This window comes from Passer domesticus, chromosome 3, assembly GCF_036417665.1.
Source record: "Passer domesticus isolate bPasDom1 chromosome 3, bPasDom1.hap1, whole genome shotgun sequence".
Classification (NCBI taxonomy): Eukaryota; Metazoa; Chordata; class Aves; order Passeriformes; family Passeridae; genus Passer; species Passer domesticus.
Genome location: NC_087476.1, coordinates 96,874,334 through 96,887,825, shown reverse-complemented (window position 1 = coordinate 96,887,825; position 13,492 = coordinate 96,874,334). Strand labels below are relative to the sequence as shown.

General features: G+C 40.7%; 1 protein-coding gene across 6 annotated transcripts in view; it reads right to left on the bottom strand.

Annotated features, from left to right (window-relative positions):
* LRFN2 (leucine rich repeat and fibronectin type III domain containing 2) overlaps positions 1-13,492 on the bottom strand; it is a 212,168-nt gene that overhangs the window by 80,152 nt on the left and 118,524 nt on the right. The window contains exon 3 of one of the 6 annotated variants that reach the window (XM_064414523.1): positions 8,295-9,003. The exons of the other annotated variants lie outside the window; for them this stretch is intronic. Coding sequence (XP_064270593.1) covers positions 8,982-9,003 — 22 coding nt within the window. The 3' untranslated portion in view covers positions 8,295-8,981. Of the gene's footprint in view, positions 1-8,294; positions 9,004-13,492 lie in introns of those variants that run through there. 6 annotated transcript variants of the gene reach the window in all.

The window sequence follows — 13,492 nt, the reverse complement described above, 5'->3', positions numbered from 1 at the left end:
GTCAAGAAATGGCTCAGCCACAAAAGCTCAGCCTTCCTGCCTCCTCACAGCCCCAAATCACTGTGTAGAGACAGAGTCTTGCCCCTATCCTGGCAAGGTGAGGGGTCAGCCTTGGTGAGTCCAGCTCTTGGGTCCACCTGAGATGTGGCCCCCAGAAAAGTGAGAGTGGCTCTCACCCCACTCCAGCTGGGCATGGGAGCTGGTGGGAGAAGGAAAGGCAGCCCTCCTTGAGCTGCCTTCTGCAGCCATTGTCTGAAATAAATACTGGAACCTGGGGGTACAGAAACCTCTCCAGGGGAGCCAGGCAGTGTGTTTGTGTAGGCTGACAACTACACTCAAGTTTTTGTAAACAAAACAGAAGGCATGTGAGATTGCCAAAATGCTAACTCTCTGCTACATACTGTAATTTTCGGCTGTGAAGTTTAACACAGCTTTTCTGGATTCATAACTGAAAAGTATTTGTAGTTCTCAGAAGATGGAGTTTATTGAAAAGAAATTTGAAATGAAGTAGTTTTGTTCACATCTTTTGTTGTTAATAAGAGTATTCATAGGTTCAAGAAAACAAGTTAGCCTGTTCAGATATCCATTTTCAAAAACAGAACTTAACTTGGTTTTCAGTGAAAACCTTTAAAATATTAATGGAATAGAATATTATTTTCTATATATTTTTGTTACTCCTTCCATAATTTCACTTTTCATTTTTGGGGAAGTAGATCTACAATTTTCTGAGGTGTCTTACCTATAGACATTTAGAATTAACAATGGACTTATTAAGAAAATCTTGAATATTTCATTGAATAGTCAGTCTCTGCAAAGTTTTGGTGCTTATCCAGATCTGACTGAACATCAGTTAAATTTCCATAGTTTCCATAGTGAAAAATAGGACTGAAACCCACAGAAAAGTCTGTTCTGCTTCCATTCCTGGCCTGCTCTACAGCAAAAGAAAGCACCTCATTTTACCTCTGTGGTGGAGTAGAGAATACAGTGGATTTTTAGGGAACTGTGTATGTTAACCCATCCTTGGAAGCAGCATTGAATTTCTAATCTCTGAGTCCTCCCCGAAGGTTGTTCCACTTGTGATTATCTCAACTGTAGTTTCCATGTTTGTGATAGGCACATGTAGAAGGAGCATCCTATATTGGCTCATGAAACTGTATCCTATATATATATATATTCATCTATCTGTGCCCAGTAAAATATTGGTTATGAAAAGAGGTATCTAAATATAGTGGGGTGAGAAGAAACAACAGAAGGGTAAACAGGCAGTCAAATCATAAAACACAAATGATTTATCTAACATTTTTAAAGAAAAAATCTATGAGAGAAAAGTCAACAGTCATAGATCTCATGGTTCACTAGTTAGCAAAAAGTCTCACCAACCTGCAAGCTTGATAATTCTGAATTAAAAATGAAAGCAGAGAAATTTCAGTCTGGCCATGAATTAAATCACAAGTGGGTAAAGAGGATCCAGTCCTGACATGAGTTCTGTTGTGACTTAACACTACTAAGCTCTGTATTTGTAGAAAAATCCAGAGGGGAATGAAATGGAAAGAAGGACTACATGAAGCAAAGCTGGGAACAGAAAGGGGGCGTAAAGATAAAGAAGATTTTTTCCCTCCACCAGATTGATCTCTTTGCCTTCATGTACCTTTCTGTGTGCTCATGTCACCTTTTTAGATTTAATCTTCCATTCTTCATTCCTCTGCCTTTAGCTAAATGTTGTGAAGATCTCTGCCTTTTTGAACTGTCATTAAAACAAGGTGTAAGAGACAGGGCTGCAGTTAAACAGCAATGTTCATCACCTACTGAGCAGTGCTGTCACTGCCAGCAAAAACGCAAAACATCACACACTCAAAATTGGGCAAAACATTTCAGAATATGTAAGAGGGCCTTTCACCTGTAGCAGGGAGGGTGCAGTTGGGATGGTGCATTGGGAGTGGTATCTATTGCTACTGTCAGGGAAAGGCTGACAAATGACTCCCAGGGCAGAAACTTCAGCTGGAGGTTTTTAGCTCCTGCAGCTGTGACTGTGTGAGGCAGAGCTGTTTGGTTTGTGTCTGGCAGATGGACTCGTTACCTGTGCCAAACAATCCCCCCACAAAGGAGCTTGTGTAAAGTATTTTGCATTACTTGGATGTCTCCTGGACCACATGTTCAAAGCTCCTACATGCAGTAACATTGGACGGTAGTAAATCTGCAGTACACTTTGACTGTAAACTTGATTGGATATCTCAAATTAAACATAATTTTAGTATTAAAATAAGAGGTTCTGATGGATCAATTTTTTTTGCCTCTTGTAAGAAAAATTAAAATGAAAGGTATAGGTGTGGGGATCCACAATGTTCTTCCTCTCCCTGGTACCTGTGAGGGGTGCTCTGCTCCCAGCCCTTGCTCTCCCCCTCCACCATGTCCTGTGCTCCTTTCCACTCACCCACGAGCAGCTGCCTCCTTTCCTTGCACACTCCAACCATTCCTTTGCCACTGAAGGGGGTGAGAGCAGGGACAATATGGGCTGGAAGGAGGAGTTCTGTGGTAAGTGGGGAGAGAGCAAAGTGAATGTGATGAATTTACAGAGCCTTACATCCAGGAGGAGAGCAGCTTCTCAAGGGCCATAATGTATGGTGGAAATGGGACTGTCATTCCAAATGCTGTAACATCCACAAAGAGATTGATAGCAACACTTCCACATTTCCATATGAAATGTGGGGTTTTTTTCCAATAAACAAACACAACAACTGTTATGGAGAATTTTCAGTGCAGAGAAACAGATGTTGCAATATTGGAATTTCCCATGGGAGAGGTATTCCAGTGTTTGTTCCATTTTAAACAGGGCTAGAAAATAAAACTGAGTTGATGCATGGTTTGTTTCTTCGTAGCCATTGCAGAGGCAGGTGTTTGGAGGGTGTGCTAGACAGATGTTGCACATCGCTGCAATGACTGTAAGACAAATTACCGTAGATCTGGGTTTTTTAAATCAGTTTTTAAATCTGATCCTTGTTCGATGTCAAGAACAGTCAATTACATTGTGGTTCTGTCCCATTATATGCCAGATTAAGGTTTGCTTTGGCTAAACTGAGTTACTAGCTTCAAAATTTCCCCACGATAATATCTTTTGTTTGGGAACTAGTAAATGTGACCTGATTTAAAAAACAGCCTGCAGCACTTTTGAGTGTATGCCTCCCTCTCATCAGCAAGCTTCACTGGGGTTAAGCAGAAGAGACGAAAATGGCAGGAGCCAAGAAAACGCAGCTCTTGTCCTCAGGGACTTCAAGTAGGAGGGACTCCTGTTAAGTTTCTATGGCTTTTCTTGGACTCCCTTTGCTACCTTAAAACCACAGAAAGTTTCTGGACTGAAGTCACATAAAGAGGGTAAAAAAATAGGTTTTAACCTAGTGCAGACATGCATGGTTTCACTAACTAATGGGCGTGAATCTCAGCAAGCACGTTCACCCAGCCCTTTTATGAGGAGGTACAGGGAGCAGCAAACTGTCAGGAGCTGCATCAGAATGGAAGCTGTTTAAGAGCAGTAAAATGAAGGATTTAGTCTGAAAAATATTCCAGCATAATTGGCTGATTAATCCACAGCCAGTAAAATTATCTATGAAAGAGCCCAAACAGGGAAATATCCATGGAAGAGCCCAAATAGGGAAAAAATAGGAAAGGTGAACCAAAAAATTATACTATGCTTTAGTGAGAAAAAAACCTTACCTCTTGAAAAAACAAACAGCTAAACAGCTAAAACCTCATATGCCTTCAATAGGCACAGTTTGTATAGCACAAGGCCTTCACCCCACGCCAACCTATTGTTGTATAAAGGTGCAGTACTGTGCCCTGAAATGGGACTGCTGCAGTCCCTCAGGCTTTTGTTAATACTCTTCACAAGTGGGAATCCTGCTCCCAGAGTTCATTTCATCTTTTCCCGTGCAAAGAGTTCTTCACCTCACAGAAATTGCTAGTGTCCCCAGAGGAAAAAAAAACCCAAACCATCAAACAATTTAAACTACTAGCCATACTTAGAGCCTTGTGTGCTCAGTGGGGGTCATACCCCTAGGCAAATCATACAACAGACAGACGTACTTCTGCACTGTTTTTTTCTAGTAAAGAGATTGCAGCATTTCTAGTGCCACTTAGAGTGCAGGAGGTTTGTCTGACACCACCCAGAGAAGACAGAGCTGTCCCTGCCCCTCTTTTCAGCCAGCAGCCTGTGACAGCAGCCAGCCTGGGCTTTATGAGTCCCTGGGCTGGAGGGGCCAGGCTTTGAAGGTGACTGCAGGTGGCTATTCTTTCTTCTGCCTGCTCAGGGGCTGCCACATCATTGACTGAAACAGCAGCCAGAGGAGACTGCAAGGACCCAGGGGCTGAGAACAGAAGCAGGGGTCCTCTTGGTTTTGTTGCCTGCTCAGCTCACAAGAACATTTGGCTCCCTTTCAGGGCTAGAAGGGAACAGGCAAAGAGAGATAGGACAGTTACAAGCCAATTTATTTTTTCTTCCCCTCTCCCACTGCCCAACCTTGGCAGCACTGTTAAATTCCTCCCCATGGCACTTCCAGGCTGTGAAACTCCACACTGCAGCAGAGAGAAGAACAGGCATCAAGCTTGTGACACATCTTCACCTGAGAATAACCAAGCTGAAACTCTGCCTCCACGCACCCAAATGAGCCAGATTCAAGTTCATTTGGACACTGCCAGCCATCCCAAGCCAGTAGTTCAAGGAGCATGGGGGCTGTGCATCTTTCTCATTCTGAACCAACCTTCTGGAGCAGAGGCGTCCCCCACGCTCCCAGCGCCAGCAGAAGGACTGATTCATCAAGCCTGACTCTCTGAGGCAATCTGCCAGACGACAGAGCTGCTGGTGGGGTGTCTTGATGCTGTCAGCTGCCCATATGTCTATTGGGCAGCTACTGCCTGTGCAATCCCCACTCTGAGAAAAATTCCGAGCACGGTTGGGGATATCTGCATAAGAGCCAATTAGTTCCACAAACTAAGCCGATTAAATAAACAGATAATTTAAAAAAAAATGGGTTGAGCAAATAGCACTTTTATTTGTTTTCTAGTCAAAATGAAGTAAATTATGAGACAATAAATATATTACAACACTTAGGCAAATTCAAAGTGATGGAAGAGGAAGGGGAGGGACGACAGATGGGCAAATACAGTATGAATTCACACCTAGTGCTGGCTGTCTCAAACTGTTCATCTCTGCAAATAAACTAATCTGTAACTGGGAGCAGCTGAACAAAAGAGGCTTAGGGCATAGCCTTACCTTTCTGTTTTCAGGGATTTTTCAGCCACCCTAAAGCATGTCTGTAGCCATGTAGTGGATGGACTCTTTCCCATCCAAGGATGCCAGACTAACATCTCTCTTCCTTGTCCAGCACAAGTGCCTCTGTCTCTGCTGTTGTGGCACACAGGCCATTTTGCTTCCACTCTGCAGTGCCCTCTGCCAAAGCCTGCTTCCTTTCTGACAGAGCCACTTCACTGGATTCTTGACAAATATCCTAGGACCTAATATGACCATGCTGTGACTCTGAGAGGTGTGACAATAGGGCAGATCAACCTGCTGGCTGGGCTGCTTTTCTCTGCTATGAAAATCAGAACATTTATTTTTAAACATACGCAATTCTCAATGGCATTATAGTTTCAAGGTTTCTTTAGATGAAAGTACTAGCCTGCTATCCTCAGTAGGACTGGATTACATTTTGCTAGGCCCTATTACAGATTATTATGGATTACAGGGTACATGTCTGTATTGTCCTCATATTAGACTGCAAAACAAGACACATTTGGGGGAAAGGGTGGCATGACAATGAAATAACCCATATCTTCTTTTCAAAGATATCCATTAACTCATATTTTCTTTCTTTACTAGACAAAATTTGAGCTACATTTCTCCTGTGCCCTTTTAAGAACAAAGAAAAGATAAATGACTTCCTTGTAGTACAAGCCTTCATTGAAAACTACAAGTACAGCACTCAAAAAATTACACGGGGCATGAACCTGATTTCTGCCTCACATGTTAAGTTTCTCAGCTTATCTGAATTCTCTTCTTTCATCTTTCCCTAACCAAAGCATTAACACTACTCACCCAAACATCCCAACTGAAACCCCAAAATAGGTTTAAATGAGAAGCAAGTGTTGCATTCAGCTTGCACTATATCATCTGGAAAGAGACTTTTTCTCAATCTGAGTGCAAAAGTTTTGCTCAGAAAACCTGCCTTTTATAGGCAACTCCAAAAATAACCAGACTTGTAAGGGCTAAAGCTAATGAAGACTTTATAATATAATTTATTTGGTCCAGTGTATGATTCTCTTTTTTTTTTTTAATTTTTCCAGTGCTGTGTCTTTTTCCAGTTCTATATTTTTAAGTCATTTCTCTTGGAAAACAAGCTGTATCATTGCTATTATGTGTTAGGGTTAATCAGTTCCATCATTGTACAAAAAAGTAGATTTTCTTCTGAAAATAGCCTGAGCCTACAAGCAGAAAACCTGTTGTGAAAGAGAAAGGGTATAATAGGAAATTCAGAGAAAACAATTAGGTAGGTAAGTCTGCAGCTATGCCAGTGAAATAAGGCACTATGTTCTGGCTGTGTTTGTAATTTTGATTTATTGTTTCCCTGTTTCCCTGTCATCCTCTTTGTCCTGTTTCATGTATTTGATAGATAAAATAGTCCTACATAACCAAATGAATATAATTTCTTTCACAACTCTCAAAACAATATTCACAGTCAGAGCTGAACTGTTCAGCACTGGAAAGACAAGGAGAAATAGGAGCCTACTGCAGGAGGTGCAAGAGGTCTCTTCGAAGAGCCTCCTACCAAGAATCTAAAACCACATCAGTTTTGAAATGGGTAAAAAGGCTTTCCAATGACTTCAGATGTGAGCTGTATGGGGTGGGGTGTCAGAAAGCTGGGGAGGTAGGAGCTGTCAAGGCACCCTCTTTCACCTGCCTACAGCCTGGAACCTGCACGTGAGCAAGTGGGAGCTCAGTTGAGCAGAATGATCTCAAACTGGCATGACAAATTTTAGTAATGTAGTGTTTTGGAGCACAATATGCTTTTAAGCATTTTTTCTTTGTAACTCTGTTGCAAAACACCTGTGGATAAAAATAAATCATCCTCTCCTTCAAGCAGGTATTTTTCAGCCATTAGTTTTACTATTGGTTCAAGACCCTTGGAGGAGATTTCTAAGTAGTCTGAATTGGTGGTGATCGAGTTGAAATGAAGGGTGAAGTGAGGGGAGGGAGAACGTTCTTGGCTACAGATTTAGAAAGACTAGGAGTAGTTGTCACACTCTGTGGTTGCTGATACCTTTTCCATTCCTCCTAAAAGGGCCCAGATATCAGTAGTTGTAACCCAAAACAAGGAAGATAGAGTGGATCTCTGACACAAACTAGAATCCAATGGATGAGCAGTAGAGAGAAGAGGAGTACTGGAAACTTGCTGTAGGCACTACAGTGAAAATGCAAGTAGATCAAGTAGAGCCTCTTGGGTGGTTAAATGTGCATTACATATACAAATTATGGACATGGTAAAGATTTTCATTTAGAGATCAGATTGTTGACTCACCTGAAGCTATATAAAAAATTTATTTCAATTGTTCATTTGTCATCAGATGTATAACTTTTTATTGCAACAAAGACAGTGTGGGGGGCAGATATTGACACTTAAGTTCAGAGCATCTGAGAGAGGAGATGTTATGGCCAAGAACTAGCTCATCCTGAATTCCCCTCGGGTGAAAATGCTCAGGCTTATTGAGCTGAATTAATAATTGGTAACAGAGATAAAACAGGGTACTGCTGTCTTATGCTGAACAACAGAATTACAGAATATTCTGAGTTAAAAGGACCCACAAGGACTGTCAAAGTACAACTCCCGGCCATGTACAGTAATGCCTTGAGAATCACATCCTGTGCCTGAGAGCATTGTCCAAAGTGATTCTAATTTCCTTTCCTCATTGTGCAACACCCCTAGATGTGGAGTGAGATGAGAATCAGGCAACTTGCCTTCATATTCAACTCCTGAGGCTGCGTTTAGGGGTAGAGCTGTCACATACAACTTCTCCACAGGCCTCAATAAACATTATTTGGCAGGAGTTAAACTTTGAAGGAAATGGGAATGCCTCCAAGCGGCAGCATGTGCTGTCCTGCCCTGCCCAGCTCTGCTGGGGCACTGTAGAATGGTCAGCAGCAGAGCAAGCACTTTCTCATGATCCCTCACATCCATCTCACATGCTCATGTCTGGGGCATATCTCCCCTAGGCATAAGGGGCCATTTAGTATTTTGCCTTTCTGCGCCATCAGTCAAATAAGAAAATGGTCTGGGCAGCATCTACATGGTCAGGTTCTGCTCATGCTGAACTGGGCTTGCTCTGACCAATGGATTCCTCATCATTTTCTGTGATTCTTACAAACACCAAGTGGATGATAGTTTATCACAACAATCTAGGATGACTTAGGGACATTACTGTACACCTACTTTTCTTGCATATATGATTTTTAAATATATTTATTTCATATTTATATTTCTATTTTCCACTTGATTTTATGGTAATACACGTAATTTTTCTCATTTTCACTACATTTTCTTTTTTATTCTTTAAATATTTCTCATATTGAAAAGGAGGGTGGGATGGTGGGGAAAAAAATAAGGAGAAACAAAAAAACAAGCAAAAAACAACTGTCCCTGTACGTCCCCCAGCATAACAAATAAAACAAAAAAAAAGACTAGATGAAAATGTTTTCAGCAGACACAAATAAAACCCCACAGTCCCAGAATACAGACACCTGTAAAGCAGCTTCTTCATTATGACTGATGCCTTGCAGCAAGCTTGCACTTGCTGAGGGTACTCCAGAAGCCAATACACGCTCCTGCTGGAAACCATTCTCAAATGATCTGAAGTAGCAAATGTCCATGCCAGACTTCCCTCTGCACTGATTATATAAATTTTGCTTCCCTTTGGACTGTGACTTCATGTTTTTTATTTTAATAAATTGGCACTCTCCACCTGTCAAATGTAAAAGATTAATACATGCTGATTAACATCTTCTTGTGCTGTCCTCCCCCTCCTAGTTGTTGTTTTATTTAATGTTTAAATATGTAAATGCTTTGGCCAAATCAAGGGTTGTATCCTACATAACTGGAATAGCTCAGCTCATATGCTGAGGCTAAGTAGGGAGTTTTGCTCCAGATGTGAGCCATGGAGGCAGGTCAGTGCCTAGCAAGGTTGGAGATGGGTAGAACTGAAAATTGGGTAGAATGTGGCAGACATTTATCTGCAAATCTTTATTTGTCTGAACCCAGTGACCAAATCACAGGTAAGGACAGCTGTTTGGGTCTTTCAGAACAAATGAATCTCCTGTCTTTTCCAAAGCTAACCAGTACTCTGCATTTCTAACTTTCCTCAGAGAGAAAATGACATAAACACACTTTGCTACAGCATCAGGCTGTGGAGACAATTGGCCCTACCAGCAGCAGGACAGGGCTTCCTCTGTTTTCAGTCTTGAGCTGGAAGATCTCCACACCGTAGGCTTTCCTTGCAAGAAGCATTAGACAATGGCATCCTGTCTGATGCTCAGTGTGGCACTGCTGTTTGAGAGAGCCTCCTTATGTGAATTAGGTATTCCTGAAGTTTGCAGCACCTCAGTCATGAGGCACTTTCTTATTGACATGCACTTGACTAGAAGAGTGCATGGGTATATTTATACCACCATGCTGTGGGAAATTCAAGCTCAGTTAATTACTTCCTCTCTAGTTTAAAGTATCCATGAGCTATTTTTTGCTCATGAAAAGGAACTGAACAATCACCTGCAGATTGCTAAACTGCAGCCAATATTTAACTGAGAGGTGACAGGATAGTGGGGATCTCTGTTCAGCCACCCTGTAAAGCACTTGCAGTAAAAGGAGCTGTGTAAATATAAATCATTATTATATTGTTTAAGTAATCAAATCCATGGCACCATTGTTTAAATAAACTGGAGATGTGGAGCCATTTATTCATATTTTAATGTTTAGACTGCCTGCTACATAAAATATATATTTAAAAAATAAGCTTTCAGAAACATATATAATACTTTTATTCCCAGTGCTGAATTTATAAATTAGGGAGACTATAGAGCTACAGTAATTCTTAATTTGTACAGCTGTTTTCATCACTTTTACTATGAAATACCACAAAATAAAACAGACCTAAATGTCTCATAAATCTAATGGCAGTGTCGCACTTCAGATGCACATTTTTAAATGGCTGCATCTTTGCTTTAATTCAAAACACAGCCAGAAGGCTCAGTATGACCTGGGAAGTTCTACAAAACACTTGCAGATTTATTCACTTTTGAAAAAGTAGTGAATGTATATATTACACCAGTGCCTGCCGGCCAAAACTGAGACTTGGTCCCCCATCATGTAGGGTGCTCTATGCATGAAAAAACCACAATCTCTCTCCCCAGATGCCTTACTTGAATTCAAGTGCTGCAGTTATGTAATCCTCCATCTTAATCATTCATGACTATCCCTGTTGCTGCAGACCACATAATGACTTCAAAGCAAGTCTCCCTATTTATTTATGTGGGCTCCTGGTTCCATAATATTTTCTAATGAATTTTCTTATCCCCATGAAGGCAGGTGGTGCTGTCACCCAGGTTACAGATGGGAAACTGAGGCTCAAAGGTATTATTTTCTAAACATTTATATTTCATTTCAATTCCTTATTCAAAATGAATTAAGCATACCAGTGTATATGTCACACTGATCTTAAGACTGATGCTTTTGCACACCTAAAATACTTTGGAGTCCTGACTGAGAGGAGTAGGTAATATCTTTATGACAGAGGAGAGTCCAAGGACAGACATTTCTTTGTAGACCTTGGTCTTCTTCCATCCCTTTCTCTATTGAACATTGGTTACTCTTTCTGCACGTTTTTCCTTCAAATAAGGAGTGATTTTCAGTCCTGCAATTTGTAACAAGCTTCTGGTCTTGGCTAAAAATTATTTACTAGCACTGGTGTTGGTATTACAGAGAAGATGAAAGAATTTAAAGACTGCTGCATTAAAACCTGCAGAATGCAAATCCAGGACCTATTAATTAAATCACAATCAGAAACATGCACCCTGAATGCGTTGAAAGAGATAAAAACCTGCTATGAGCTTAAGCAAAGGCCCTGAGATAGCAAATACAAGGGAAGGTTAGACAAAACCTGATGGGAAAGCAGACAAACAGTGCTCCTGCAGCTAATCTTCATTATAATGGCACTGGTATATCCAAAGCCAAACTTCACGTTCTGGTACCATTTCAGCTCAGGGCAAACAGGAGGCCCAGCAGACAACATTTGCCAGAATGTCCCAAAACTTGAATTTTTATTGAGCCATTACACCCTACTTTCGTCCCCTTTGGCACCATCCTGCCAGTGGAAAATCACAGCTGGCATGGAAAGGGAAATGGGACTGGTGTCCTGTGTAATGATCAGGAGAGATGTTGATGTCAATGGGGAGGGGAGGACTTCTGCTTTCACTCTTTCACAATGAGTACAACGTTCATGAAAAATTCTTAGCAGAGAGAGCAGCAGATTTCTGTCTTTTCTGCATACATTTCTTGCTAGTGAAGCAGGATTTCTAAAAGCTGAGCACAGCTGATGTGTCTCAGTCCTGGAATACTGGCTGTCTTAGCGTATATTAAGTGCCCATCATTTCAGCAGCTAAGCAGTATCACATCCCATTTAGCACATACACAGCATTTTATGGAGCAGAGCACTGTAGAAATCCTTTTCCCTTAGGTTTTTCCACACACTCATTGCAGTGATATGCATCTGACCAATTAAAGCAAAACAGCTTTAGTTAATTAACTCTAAGGGAGTGAGTGGTTCCCTGACTGGAAGTTGTAAGAACTGGTTTTGATATTATGAGTACCATTGATTAACTCTCAGACACTGGACAATCACTTCATCTTTCTAGGCTTCATTTTTCCCTGGTGCAAAATGTAGAGGAAAAAAAAATTGTTTTCTTTGGTGAAGTGCTTTTGAGAGCTGTGAATGAAAAGAGCTATGCATCATCAGTGAATCCTCAAAAAAGGCCTGATGGGAGATTTTTCGAAATAACACTGTCCTCACTGAGCTTCTGAAAAACTGAGCCACAACCAAATAAAGCAGCAAAGGGCCAAAACATCACTGAGACATGGAAATGGGGACATGAAAAAAACTTTTGGCGTTGCCTAAAATCTTGACAGCAACTTTTTCTTCCAGATCAGGCTGGCAAGATAACTGGCATCTTTCTTAATTTTTGCCCGTGGCACATAATTCTCACCACCCATCCAGCTCTTAGGCTGCATGTCAGTGCTTTTGCATGGTTTGTTTTTTTTTTTTACCCTGGCCATCTTCCTCCCTGGAAATTTGACACATCCAACCACTTCCAACATCTGACAACCCCTGCAAACTTTTCTTTCTGGTTGCAGGGATATTCCAGTTCACTGGGCCAAATTAATTTTACAATAAACATATGACTTATACATCTTTCAGGGTGTTTTTGAGTCTTACACTGTGCTTAAGATCTTAATTACTGCTGAGCTTTTGCCAAAAGCATTTCCTTGGGAACAAAAATTGCACTAGCACATTTTCTTCCATTCTATTCCTAATACTTTATCATTATTTGACTTTATCTTATCCTTTCATTCTGCTTAATTCCACATAGTTGCAATTACCAAATCTAACACACTGGTTCCACTGTACATTAGCCAGAGCAAAAGAAATAATTTTCACTTTCTAATTTATTTATTTCAAGATATTTTATAATTGACGAATGGAGGTGGACAGAACTGAATTTCTTCAGATTAATTCAGTATTTGAAGAAATATCCTTTAATTTTTTTTTTTGACTTGTTGGTCAATATTTCTGCTTTTGGCAATGAGTGAGTGAATTTGGAGTAGCTAAATTGTCACTTTATCTTTTCTGTTCTACAACTGACTCAGAAAAAGGTATTGGTGACACAAAATTTTGTCCATGTCACCTAAACGTTTTGTTTTGGAGAAGCTTTAAAATTAGATTTCATTACAGGAGAAGGTTGAGGGAAAAATGTCACATGAATGTTTACTACCTCTCCTTTTGCCTTCCTCATGCTAAAGAAAACCACCCTGTGGTAAAGAAGAAAATAACAAGGCTTGTTGTCGGATCTGGAGGCCAAGTAGCATGACTTGGTGAGTGCCTTGGCTCTCCCTACAGGCAGCAGGAGAACAGAATAGCCATCAGGCAATAACACCAAACCTTCCAGGAAAATCAATGCCTTTGACGATATTTTGGCCACAGATTATTCTCAAATTAGATTCAAACCCCAATTCCCATTATATCTCTACCCGATCCAATTTTTCTCCACTGCTTGAGGATGCTTATAAAGCTATAAGGGTTGACATGTTTTGTTCTACTTTTCCATGAGATTCTGACTTCTGCTGATAGATCATATTCAACCAAAGATACAGTTCAGTTCAATGAAACTTTCCAATAAAAAAGAAGG